This window comes from Peromyscus leucopus, chromosome 23 (genome assembly GCF_004664715.2).
Source record: "Peromyscus leucopus breed LL Stock chromosome 23, UCI_PerLeu_2.1, whole genome shotgun sequence".
Lineage (NCBI taxonomy): Eukaryota > Metazoa > Chordata > Mammalia > Rodentia > Cricetidae > Peromyscus > Peromyscus leucopus.
The window spans coordinates 31,286,087-31,299,634 of record NC_051082.1 but is presented as its reverse complement, the minus strand read 5'-3'; the positions used below and the strand labels follow the sequence as shown (position 1 = coordinate 31,299,634).

At 51.6% G+C, this 13,548-nt stretch overlaps 1 protein-coding gene across 1 annotated transcript; it reads right to left on the bottom strand.

Annotated features, from left to right (window-relative positions):
* Positions 1-6,892: 6,892 nt before the first annotated feature.
* Pdx1 (pancreatic and duodenal homeobox 1) lies at positions 6,893-12,378 on the bottom strand. The gene is made up of 2 exons (XM_028878014.2): positions 11,859-12,378; positions 6,893-8,277 (listed from the first exon to the last, which is right to left on the bottom strand). Exons 1-2 carry the CDS (start codon positions 12,265-12,267, stop codon positions 7,832-7,834), a joined length of 855 nt encoding a protein of 284 aa, XP_028733847.1. The 5' UTR covers positions 12,268-12,378; the 3' UTR covers positions 6,893-7,831.
* Positions 12,379-13,548: the final 1,170 nt, after the last annotated feature.

The window sequence follows — 13,548 nt, the reverse complement described above, 5'->3', positions numbered from 1 at the left end:
GGGAAATGATTTATTTATAAGTGAAGTTGGGGGACAATCTCTTAGTCTTGGAGTCCTAAGAATTCTTATGGAAATCCCTCTTCATCCAAACACGTCTGTCCTCAGTCACCAGACTATCCTAGAATTAGAATCTGCATGCATGTCCAGTGTTCGAAGTCAGTGCTGTGGGGGTGTGGCTTCAATGCTCTGCCATTTGTAGGCATTTCTTTGCTTGCGTCTGGTTGGTACCAATGCCACTTTGCAATCCACACACTCTGGCCTGGGTCCTGACTCAGGTGTCCATCAGACGGGGATATAAGGCCCTTAAAAAGTCTATATGGCCCTGCTAAGGTTGCTTCCTGCCGGACAAAGCTCAGCAGCCTACTCAGTAGGAGCCCCGAGCGAGGCCTTAGCTTTTGAAGGGATCGTATGCTCTGGAAAGCCCAACTCTGGTAGGATGTACTCTTCACACACACTATCTCACCACGTTCACAGAAGATGAGAAGAGGCCTAATTCCAGGGGCCGCAGACAGGGTCAAAGGGATTAAGTTATTTGCCCTGCTTCAGAAAGGCAATAAAAAACAGACACCGCTCAGGAAGCCAAGCCCTGTCCAGGGTTCTGAGGGAAAACTTGGCATTTTGACAAGTCACCCGTGGTTTTTCCCTTTCTCTTCCACTGAATCCGAGGACAGATGGTAGCTTGAAAGATGCCGGTCCCTCAGTGTTTGCTCGTGCCCTTGTGGAGGGGCCACTCACGATGGGGGCATCATTGGCTTCACTGCCCTCTCCTTTTAGAAACTTACTCTCTTGCAGCCTTAAGTTCAAATGAAGTATGCACCTTTTTTTTCTTTTTTCTTTTTTTTGACACAGGGTTTCTCTGTGTAGCTTTGGAGCCTGTCCTGGATCTTGCTCTGTAGACCAGGCTGGCCTCGAACTCACAGAGATCCGCCTGTCTCTGCCTCCGGAGTGCTGGGATTAAAGGCGTGCGCCACCACCGCCCGGCTCAAAGTATGCACCATTTTATTATAACAAATCCAATAAATACAGGATTTTCACATTTTCAATTTTTGGTGATACTTTGTGTGTATTTTTTTCTGGAAGTAGAAACTGTTCCATTGTTGTATGGTAGTGGCCCACCCTTTAATCCCAACACTTGGGAGGCAGAGGCAGGTGCATCTCTGTGAGTTGGAGGCCAGCCTGGTCTACATAGTGAGTTCCAGAACAGCTAGGGATACACAGAGAAACACTGTTTAAAAAAAAAAAAAAAGAAAAGTAAAAGAAAGAAATCATTCCATGTGATATAGAAAGCATTCCCAGATATATTTAGCTGTGTGAACCTCCTGAGTGATTTGGAACATGGGCAAATCGTAGATAAGATGTTTTCAAATACCATAGCCTTATATATCCAGTCTGGTGGAGAATTGAGGAAAAAAAAAAGAATTCATTCAGATAAAAATTTCATCCCTATGAGTTCATTCATAGGGATAGAAAAAAATATCACCATACACTTGAAGAGTTTAGTGTGTCACAGTGCAGACAAGAACCTTGAACAAATGCATATGAAATGGACTCAGTTGCAGTGCTGGGCACTGAATCCAGGGGCTGGCACAAGCCAGGCAAGTACTGTAGCCCCAGCCCCAAAGAATATATGTTTTCATTGCCTCTGTGCAGCTCACCTCCTCGAAGTCGAATTGTAGAATACAGCTTAAGGTTGGAATTATCTGTGCTTTCAAAAGTAATGGTGTCTCATCTATAGCCCAAAACATAGATGTATGTTTACAAGTGGAACCCAGGGCTGTGTGCACGCTAGGAAAGAGTTCTGTCGTTGAGCTGCACACAACCAGCAGAGAAAATAATTTTAGTGAAAAAGTCGGAACAAGGTTTTAGCATGCTCCTTCCAGCTACTGATGAGCAAATAAAATGGCGTTGACGTCTGATATCCTGAGGAAGCCCAGAGACCGGCTCTGGCTGGCCAGTCACCGGGGACAGTCATTTGGAACCACTGTTTGTAGAATTCAATCTTCTTTTCCCGCTGTGTCTGGCTGCTCTCTTCCGCTTTGCAGTCTATCCCCAGATATACAGTTCCAGAAGGCTCCAGCTATTGCCAGTCCAGGAAACCCCTCTGTTTCCTGGTGTCCTACCTCAGTTTCCCATTAGCTTGCCGGAGGTGGATTGAGTATAGTTTGATTCAGAATCACTTGAGAACTCTGCTTTTGACCGACCCCCTCAGTCATACCGTTTTTGAGGGTGAAGCTGGTAAAGTCTTGATTGGTCTTTGCTGTGAACTCAATTTTTTCTTGAAAAGATTGAAAAATGACTCTGGTGACACAGGGTTGAAACTTAGGTAGAAGATGACAGAATACTATGGACAGCTTCTCCTTCCTTCAATATTACCCCAAATATAAAGAGTGGAGAGAATTTCCATCGGAGCAAGGCACTGTGTGTAAAGAATATGTAAGGGCTGGGGCTGTGTTCAGGGGTGGAGAATTTGCCCAATGTGAGTGCAGCCCTTTGTTTATCTCTAGAACACAGAAGAAGAAGGAAAGGAAGGCAGGGAGGGAGGGAGGGGAGGGGGGAGGAAGCACCAGACATGGTGGTGCACACCTTTAATCCAGCACGGGGGTGGGGGGGGCAGGCAGGTGTCTGTTAGTTAGGTCAAGGCCAACATGGTCTACATATGGAGTTTCGGTCCAGCTAGGACCATATAGCAAGATCTTGTCTATAAATAAACAAATAAGAAGAAAGGAAGGAAGGAAGAAGGAAGAGAGGAAGAGAAAAGGACAAGGTATATAGAAAAGCAGTCCTGGTGTTTAGTGCCAACTGATCATTGTCGCCATGGCAACCTAACTGACACATAGTAAACACATGAACATAAACACATCACATGCGCCATGCAGGCATATCCAGACACACAAAGTTGGACTCACCCTTAGACATCAACCACACAAACACAGATATACAAAGAGGCACAGACTCACAGAAAGAGCTTGATAGAGGTATGGATGGTAGAGCTAGAATAGGTCAAGGCTAGAGAGCCGACTCTGTGTGGATGGTAGAGCTAGAACAGGTCAAGGCTAGAGAGTGGACTCTGTGTGGATGGTAGAGCTAGAACAGGTCAAGGCTAGAGAGCCAACTTTGTGTGGATGGTAGAGCTAGAACAGGTCAAGGCTAGAGAGCTGACTCTGTGCTTAAGGACATACTCTGCTCTTGCAGAGGACCTGGGTTTGATTCTCAGCACCCACATAGTGGCTCACAACCATCTGTGACTCCAGTTCCAGGGGATCTGGCTTCCACAGGTACCAGGCACACACATGGTACACACACATACATACAGGCAAAACACCCATATGTAGAAAGTAAAATAATATTAATATTTTAAAAAGAAATGTGGTAGGTAGACTTCGCTAACTTGAAAGAGCAACACTTAGATTCCATTCTGACTTAGGCACCAGGACCGGGTAAGCTGGAGGAGAGGATGTGGACAGGTGGCATTACCAGCTCAAGAGCCCAGAGCTAATCTGGGAAGTTGAAGTTGCCCCTGTTCTTCAAAAAGAGATATGGGTGGGGAGCCTGATTAACTCCTATTCACCCTGGGAAATTCACAGACCATCAAGAGTCGCCTGGACTCTTGAATGTTAGGGCGAACACAGCAGGGACTCCAGTTTAGGAGTCTAAGGAATGCTGGCCCTTGGGGTGGGAGCTTCCCAGCCAGCGCAGGTACACGCCTCACAGACACTGTGTTCGAGTACAGGGACTGTGTTCGAGTACCACCGAACTGAGCTCTCGCTACTGTGCAGTACCAATCTGGCCGAGGAGATGAGCTGGGAGCAAAGCCAGGGCTGTGTGGAAGAAATGCAGAGGCTGTTTGGTTCCTGTGTGTTGTACTGTTTTATCGCAATGCCACCTCCATTCTGGTCCTGGACTAGAAACTCACAGGGCCTGGGAAAACCCACAGGAGTCCCTAAGCTCAGGTTCTCTGGTTGAAGAGTCTGGTCGCCATTTCCAGAGGCTTCAGGCGAGGGTGTGCGTTGAGGAAGCAGGTCGAGTTCTCCAGGGCTCCACCACGTGGACCACAGCCAGTGTGTTTCCGAACTGATCCACACGTCGGTGATCCAGGAACGCCTCTCACTTTACTTGATGAATTCAAGAGGACTGACGGGGAGATTCATGTGGATTCGGGAAAAGAAAGGGGATGTGGATGTGCAGGCAGGCACTCAGCGCTCACACTCCCTCCCCTAACACTTTCCAAAGTCATGCACAGTGGTGTCTGTTCCTCGCCACCGCGACTGGAGCACACAAAAGGAGGTGAGCAGTCCGGCCTCAGTTCCCCTCACTCTCGCCCTCACTCCCGCCCTTAGGTTATTCTCTCAGTAGGAAGGCTTCATCACCGGAAAACCCAGGCTTCTTTATGGGCTTGAGCTCCGAGTTCCCGGCGGCGGCAGTGCCTGTAGCCCATCCCCACATCCCCAGGAGCCACAGTGTGTGTCCCTTCCTGCCCCCACCCCCAAGTCAGCTTTGGGTGGCTGCTCAGTTCCTGGTACATCGGCGCTGCCCTGTGCCAGCCGACCGGTGGGCTCTGCTCTCCCTACTGCGCCCTGTCTCCTCCTGCTACCAAAGGTCTGTATACCAGTGAAGCCCTCCTCACGCCGGCTGCTGCCTACACACAGCCCAGTGTCCTCTCCCTGACGAGCTCTTGTTCTCTCCCACTTTCTTGAGGATTATCCCAGGAAGGGAGGTCTCTGCTGGAAGCTAAGGGACAGCACCCGCCTCCTACACCAAAGCCCGTCAGGAGCCGACATCTCCTTTCATCTTCATTATGGGCTCCAAATCCAGGAAGGAAGAGAATTAAGCGACCCAGTCGAGGTCACGGGTAGGTAAGGGGATGAGAGATCCAAGGTCAGCGGAACCAGACTGTTTTATGCCTGCCAGACCGCGGCCATCCTGCTCACAGGCGGAAAGGGTGATCTCTCATCTGGCTGATCTAGAGACCCGCAGGCAATTTGCAACTACCTTGCAACGACGGCGTCCCAAACTCCCAGCTCCTGCCGACCCGCGCCTTTCTCCCCGGGGCGGGTGTATCTGCACGACCCAGTGTGGAAGCTGCAGCAGCGTCCGTGCCCAGAGTGAGGTTGAGCTCCAGGACTCTCAGAGCAAACTGGTTTACTCTGGAACCCAAACGTCTCGATGCAAAAGGACCGGTCCCAATCTCCACCAACCTTACCAACCTTACAGAAGCATCCCGGGAAGAAGCACCTGGAGGAGGTAGCTGGGGCAACAAGGGAGTTTTTTTTTTTTAAAACTAGGAGCGCTCCCCTAACATCAGTGGGTCTGTGAAAACCGCGTCAACAGTTGTGGGGGCTTGCCAAAGGGGAGGCTGAGCTGGGGGGACTGGAGAGGCTAGTGGCCAGGGCTCTAGTTACTCGGGGAAAATAGCGACTCACGAAACAGTAGCTAATAATTGTGGATGGACAACTCTTTCCTACATATTAAACTAAACCCGCCGGGCGGTGGTGGCGCACGCCTTTAATCCCAGCACTCGGGAGGCAGAGCCAGGCAGATTTCTGTGAATTCGAGGCCAACCTGGACTACCAAGTGAGTTCTAGGAAAGGCACAAAGCTACACAGAGAAACCCGGTCTCGAAAAAACCAAAAAACAACCCCCCCCCCCGCCGACAAAAAAACTAAACCCATTTATGTTCTTTAATTAAATCCTACAGCAATCCTATAAGGTAGCACAAAAATTTGTCATTGAATTAAACTGTGAGAAGACTTTAAATAATTTTTTCTTCTTTCTTCCTTTCTTCCTTCCTTCCCTTCCTTCTTTTTTCTTTCTTTCTTTCTTTCTTTCTTTCTTTTTTTTTTTTTTTTTTTTTTTTTTTTTTTTTTTTTTCTTTCTTTCTTTCTTTCTTTCTTTCTTTCTTTCTTTCTTTCTTTCTTTCTTCTTTCTTTCTTTCAGACAAGGTTTCTCTGCGTAGCCCTGGCTGAACTGGAACTCACTGTATAGACCAGGCTGGCCTGTAACTCGCAGACATCAGCCTGTCTTTGCTTCCCCAGTGCTGGAATTAAAGGCGTGCACCCCACCACCAGGCTTAAATCACTTCTTCTACACCTCCAATGCAGGTTTGTCACACCCCGGAGCCCACACTCTATGCAGCACCCTCCTGGAGAGGGCACATTTGCCCTGAAGGGGAAAATCCACCTTTCTGATTTAGGAGAGTTCCTTTCTACCACGTTGTGACTCTCTAAGAAAAAGGGCAAATTCTTAAACTAAACAAGTTAAAAAATAAAACTGCCTAATGTCTCTCTGTGTGTAAAAGAAATAAAAGTAGCAGCTCCCGAATCTCAGGCTTAGACTGTGGGAGTGCTCTAGAGGTGTTTGGCTCAGGGCAGGGCTACAGCCACTATTCTGGAGTTGCCCACAGAACAGGGAGGAGTTTGGAGACAATTAAATCAACCAGCTTTGCTAGTAGAGGCACTGGGGCCCTGGGTCTCTGAGGGTGGAGACTCACTCACTCACTCACTCACTCACTCACTCACTCACTCACACAAGCAAGCAAAACAAAATACTTTAGAAAAGCTGTGGGTTTTCGAGACAGGGTTTCTCTGTGGAGCCCTGGCTGTCCTGGATCTCGCTCTGTAGACCAGGCTGGCCCAGAACTCAGAGATCCAGCTGCCTCTGCTTCCTGAGTGCTGGGATTAAGAAGACCACTGTTGCCTCTGCCTCAGCCGTCACAGCCACCACTCAGCTCGAAGCTGGATAATTCTTAATCGGAAAAATGGTAGTTAAAAATTTTTAAATGAGACAGAAATACCACCCTCTAGGGAGGTTTGAAATAAAGCCAGGAGACTCTGTCTTCATTACCTCTCATGCTGTTCATATTTATTAAGCACGTTCCACAAACAACCTAAAAATAAGGTTCAGACCTTGGAGGGAGCAGCTGACTGACTTGGAAACTGCAGACCTGTCGGCAGAGAACGGCTAACTTTAAAGCTTTAAATGAAACAGCCAATTCCCCGCCCCTTGAACCTTCAAAATACGACGTGGAAATCACGTCAGGGCTTTGTGGATAGTTTCCTAAGGTGTACCTGGGCGCCTGGCTCCTTCCAGGAAGATATCCGCGCTTTAAATAGAAACCTCAAAGGTCCTTGCGCAGCTCTGTCCCTCAGGACCCTGGAGGTCCCATTAGGGGCACAAGGACCCTAGCTTCCACTTCCCCTCAGGACCAGCCGTGAAGAACTTCTCATCTTCAAAGGAGAGGGTGCAGGTGGAAGGGTGGATGCTAATGAAATATCTGGCTGAAGAGGGGGAAAGAGTCTGGAGGAGGAGAAGGAAGAGGGCGGCCAGAAGAAACGCACACCTGGCTGCATCTTTGAAGCTGCAATCAGCTCATTTTCATTATTCCTAACCTTAAAATGGCCGGCCCGGTAACGGCTGTCGTTTCTGGGCAGACAAAGGCACCCAGCCCTGCTCGCCCGGGGACCCCGGGGACCCTGGGGACCCCGGGGACGTTTGGCGGGCGAATGTTCAAGTGTGTACCCTTTCCATCAGTTCGGAGCCCCGTCCTCTAAATGGGTCCCAGGATGGAGTCTTGGAGGCAGGGAGGGGAACGTGCCCAACAGAGGCAGACCTGGCCATTCGCAACCTCAAAAGTTTTCAGAAGCAAGGTCTCTTTTTCCAGAAGTCTGCCAGCATCTCTCCGGCTGTACCCAACTGGCATGTGCCCCCCCCGAGAACGCACTTGCGTGGCGTCCAGGCTAAGCCTCACCGTCCCCTCCCTCTCTGGCTGCCCACGCCGCCGCACTCACGTCCGTACTCCGAGTCCTGGACCCTGCTCACCCCCAGCCTGCCGTGCTCACCGGGGTTCCTGCGACCGCAGAGGCGCGAGGCTGGAGGGCTGTGGTGACGCGCTAAGGCCCGGAGGCAGGCGACCCTCCCGGGCCGCAGCGGGGACACCCGGGGGCACAGCACCACCCGGAGGTGGCGGCGGCAAGGCCAGCAGCTCCTCTCCCGAGGTCACGGCGCTATCCTGCTCCGGCTCTTCGCCCCCACCGCCGCCCCCGCTCGCGGTCCCGCTCCCTCGCTTCTTATCCTCCTCCTTCTTCCACTTCATGCGACGGTTCTGGAACCAGATTTTGATGTGTCTCTCAGTCAAGTTCAGCATCACGGCCAGCTCCACCCGGCGAGGCCGGGATATGTATTTGTTAAATAAGAATTCCTTCTCCAGCTCCAGCAGCTGCGCCCGCGTGTAGGCTGTACGGGTCCGCTTGTTCTCCTCCGGCTCCAGTGCGTACGCACCGCCTGTGGGCGACACAGTGGGTCAGTGCGGTCCCCCGGGCCCCACGCAGTCCAGGAACGGCCCTCCTCCTGATCGGGAGCGGTCAGTCCAACCGCAGCCCCTCGCTCCAGTACCCACTGTGGCTGAACCACAATCTACCCCAGTCCACCCAGCCCTTTCTCCTAGGCCACAACCGCTCGGCTCTCACCTCGATCTCGATACCATGCTTGGGTCTGCCAACCAGTGGTTTCAAAAGTGGTTCACGTCATGGATGATAAAATGGTTAAAATGCACATAGACACTTTGATTGGTTCCGTTCTACTAAGGCTATGTGCCGTAAACATAGGATTTTAAACAAACTTTCTGACGTTGACTCAATGCAGTCTGACTGTATGAAATGGGGCTCAGATTACTACCCCGTCTTTATAGGGGTCTATATAACCGATTAGCATTTCTAGACTAAACTTTTACCACACACAGAATGCTAATTTTCCACTTTATTCAATGTTTCGTTAAAACAATGCTAAACTCAGCACACTAAATTATTTTAACAAAATCGGCGTCGTGGCGCAGTCTTTAATTCCAACATACAAGGAGGCAGGGGCAGGGGCAGGCAAATGCAGGCCAGCCTGGTCTCCATAGCTAGTTCCAGGCCAGCAACAGTAACATAATGAGATCCTGTCTCAAAAACACTTTTTTAAATGAATTTATAACTCACGAATGGATGCAGATCGCAGTTTGAAGGATAGCGCTGTTCATTAAGTTGTGGGCACATTTTGTTACATCTTTGAATATGTGCCATTATTTATTTAAATATTCATTATTTTCATGTGTAGGATATGCAGGTGGGAGCGCTGTAGCGCACACCGGAAGGCCGGAGGACAACTTTTGGGAGCTGGTTCTTTTTTTTTTTTTAATCTGAGGTCCCATGGATTGAACTAGGTCTTCAGGCTGGCAAAGGGAACATTTCTTTACATATATTGTTTTTAAAATATAGCTATATTGTAATTAGCCCCAACTGGAGAGGTAATTGCTACTCTAATTTCAGTTAATTCCCTGCCTCTGAGAAGAAGTACTGGTTGGGTCACTAAGGGTCACCCTTAGCAGGAGACAGTTCATTCCCCACTGTGCGTTGTACCACCAATATTGGCAGAGGCCGGGTCCAAGCTGAACTGAAAGCAATTCTGGAGAAGGGATGAATCGCCAAAGGGCTCTCAGTCCAGCTCCAACAAGCAAACAAGACCAAGTCGCCAGGAAACCAGGGATACAAACTGAGTGTCCCCAGGTCTGGGTCCTTCCTGGCCACCCAAATGCCCGGACTGTGGACACTGGTTAGGGTTCTCCACCAAAGCTCAACAAAAAGGCTGAATCCAACTTGACTTGGGACAGAGGCGAGAGGCGTGAGCGCGTTGAAGGCAAGGAATAATTTCCTGGATGGAATCTGCTCCCGGGTTTTCCCCAGACCAAGAGGAGGCACCGGAAGCTGAGGTGAGACCCCTAGGACCACTCTTTGGAAAGCAGTTCTCCCCAGGAACGTCTGAAAACCACACAGGCCTTTCCCGGAAGAGGAGAGACTTACCCTTAATGAAACATTTAAAAAGGCCAACCACGGTTTCATAATCGTAACTCACAGGTTCTTCCGGCCGCTGCCCTCAGCTGCCCACTTTGCCAAGTCCTAGGAAAGCTATGGGGATCTGTGTCCAGCTAACGGAGGCTGAAGTTGGAACCTGCTGGTGAGAAAACGCTCAGAGCTCCCCAGGGTGACCTTTTCTGGGACTCAGAGTAGAACCGGACAGTGATGAAGTTTTGTTAGGTCCAGTTATTTTCAGGGAGCTGTTGCCATTAGTATTCGCATTTCTACTATGACCCCTTTGGTCACTGTGCCCTCTCCAAGGGGTGTGAAAACCCACTAAGAACGCGAGGGGCTCGCTAAACTTTGAAGTTCTTCCAAAGTGGAGACGCGGGAGCTCCCTGCAGTCTCCCACCCGGAGAAGAGGCTGCCAGAGTCGGGCATGCAGACGGTCAGAAAGGACCCGCAATGGCTCCTGGCGCCCGAATTTTGCAGTCCAAAGGTGTCTCCAAAATGTTCCCCAAACACAGGAAAAGCTGTCGCCTTTCCCTCAGAATTTACTCCCTGGTTTCTTTCCACCCTAGTCCAGCTCATGAGCGGATAGCCAGAAAGAGTCGCCAGGGCTCTGAGGGAGGGAGCCCCGAAAGACGGGATCCCTGGCAAGAAACTATGGACTGAGAGCCCCCTGGGTGGAGGGGCCATCTTCAGGCAGTCCCAAGAACCGGGTCTCGGCGACCTGTGGCCTTGGCCTTGAGACACCTCTGCAGCATCTACCTGCTCCATCGGCTTGGAATTGGTCAGAGGCGAGGGACGGCCGGCTGCCCCCAGCAAGGGTGTGAGCCCTTGTCTTAAATCAGGAGTTTCGCCTCGGCGAGAAAAATGAATTAATGAGAGGTGCCCCTGGGACCTTGGTGAGCCTTGCTACTCCAGACCCGCTCAAGATCTTTGCTTGGCTGCTCCTCCTGGAGGGAGGGTCAGGCTTCTTAAACAGGCCCTGAAGACATGGCGTTGGGAATTCTCAGGGGATGCCAACGCCAGCTTCTTAACCCCTGGGTTCCTGACAGACAGTCGGAAGGCAAAAGAAAAAGTAGCTATTTGCAGAACAGGTGTGACCAGAAGTGGCTGCAGCCCGGAAGAGATAACATTGTGCAGCGGTGGCGGGCACAGGCCCCCCGCGCAAAGTCGCTGCCAGCATCCGGCGGGGAAGGGACCTGGGGCTTTGCTCGGCTTTGCCTCTCCGCTGCCAGGAAAGACCTAGCACGAAGCAGGCGGCGCCCAGAGCTAAGGAAACCCGGGGGGGGGGGGGGGGGTCTTGCTTCGCTGAGCCAGATTGCAAGAAGACCCTCCTCCTGCATGTCTACTTCCTGGGACACAGCGCGAGAAGACCCTTCAAACACTTGGTTGGTCCAAGAACTGGCACCCCAGACGCCTCTCCCGGCTGCCATGCTCTGGAGCCGCCTTTCGGTGAGCCCCCCAGCCTGTCTCGGTTCACTCCCACCCCTTACCCTACTCCAGGGCCTCCGGACCCTGGGCAGGCCCGGAGGGATCAATTTTCCTTTTCCTTCCTGCTTTTCTGTTTCTACTCGGTGCCTCTAGGAGGCCCGTTTTTCTTTAATAAAGCCACCAGGACAGGGCCGGTAAGTGAAGGGGCCTGAGCCTTCGAAGAGGTTCCAGCCTAGGTCAGAGACATCTTGCTTAACTGGGTGCCCACTCCCTGGGAGTCTTCGGCTTCCAGATGCCCCGGCTGCAGAAGGGTCCAGAGAGTTCAGAAGCTCCGAGCTTGGGTAGGCCTGGGCTTTCTCGGGCGTGGGAGCCCGCTCCCAGGTGAAGAAAGGCTTGGGACACCCGCAAGGAGGGAGGAGGAGAGGAGGGTTCCAGATGAATGGACCCGTTGGCCTCCCCGGAGTTCATGCTAAGCCTGCTTTATCCTGCGGGTCGGAGAGGATCTGGGAAAAGGCCCAGGGGAGCACTTGAGGACAGGGGCAGCTGAGTCTACACTTGGAGAAGAGAAAAGGGAGAAAGCGCCAGACTTACCTGCCCACTGGCCTTTCCAGGAGTGAGCTTTGGTGGACTTCATCCAGGGGAAAGGGAGCTGAGCGCGGCTGGGTTCTTCCAGGCCCGCAGGCTCTGTTCCACTGGGGAAAGGCCCGGAGGGCGGGTGGGCGAGCCCGAGCTGAGCGGGGAGGTGGTGGTGGAGGTGCGCCCCGGCAGGGTCTTCGGCGGCGAGCGGGGGCACTTCGTAGGGGGAGATGTCCGGGGGGCTTCCCTGCTCCAGTGTTCCCAGCGCGCCTGCGAACTGGGGTGGCGGCGGCGGCGGGGGCTGGCGGCCCATGTACAGGCACGCAGGGGGGTTAGCGCTGAACTCGGGCACCGGGCCCCTCTGGTACGCGCACGGGTCCTTGTAGAGCTGCGTGGCCGCGTAGTACTGCTCCTCGCCGTTCATGGTGGCAGCGGGCACTTGGGGGGGGGCAGCAGCCCCGGGTAGCGATCTACAAGCCAGGCCTTGGCGCTGTGCCGCTGGCCGCCGCCGGCTCCCAACGCCACCCCGGATCGCTTTGACAGTTCTCTACTGCTCTCCCGGGGAACCAGGGGCTGGCGGGGGACCCACAAGCCGGCCGCCGTGCCATAGGCCCAGAGGCACCCCACGTGGCTCAGCCTGGAGCCGTTATTGGCCCGGCGGGCTGCCTTAAGAAGGAGGCCCAGGTGCCCGCGAACACCTGCATTTATTTCAGTCCTCTCTCTCGGTCGGCCGAACCCTCCTCCGTCTACAGCAGGCGGAGGTCTCCAGAGCCGGGCGCGCAAAAATACCAGAACGTTTATTCTTTTACAGAACCGCTTCCACCGCGCTTTCTTTAAATGTTCACATCCCCCCACCACCACCACGCTCCGGGCTTTTGTTTGTTTTGATTGATTTTGTGTGTTTTGTTTTGTTTAAGACAGGATCTAATTTTGTAGCTCTGGCCGGGCTGCAACTCACTATGTAGTCCAGGCTGGCCTCAAACTCCCGCAGGAGGCCACCTTCATTGTCCTCTGGGATTGCAGGTCTAAGGCACCACTCCCAACTTTTAATTTTCGTGTATTTTTTAATAATATACGTAAATATCAGCTCAGTAATATGATTTGCGAAACTTTAAGATGACACATCTCAACTGCTGAAGAATAGAGGTTTTTGTTTGTTTGTTTTCTTTTTGGCTTTTCGAGACAGGGTTTCTCTGTGTAACTTTGGAGTCTATCCTAGAACTCACTCTGTAGACCAGGCTGGCCTCGAACTCACAGAGATTCGCCTGCATCTGCCTCCTGAGGGCTGGGATTAAAGGCATGGGCCACCACCGCCTGGTGAAGAATAAGAGTTTTTAAGACATGCTTGCAGAACCCAGCTTTATAAGGCAGAAACTGTCATTTTTGTTTTATTGCTGAAATTATCCCCTTATTGTTTTATTTTCATGTGTATTTGTGTTCCTGAGACTTCTAGCCTGCAGACTGTTAACTTTGAAAAAAATCACAGTGGCTTAATTTTAAGTTGAAGGCTATTGTTATTAAATTTAATTTTAGGAATTGGAATCTATTTGAGTAACTCAGAGCATAGCTTCCCAAATGTGCCAAAGGCAAAGGCAAGTGTCGCCTTTGTGGTTGAGAGGTTGAACCAGGGGTTGAAACAAGGTTTTCAGATCCCTGACATCTGTCCTGGAGACCCTGGTAGAATCAATCTACCCGCAGAGAAAAC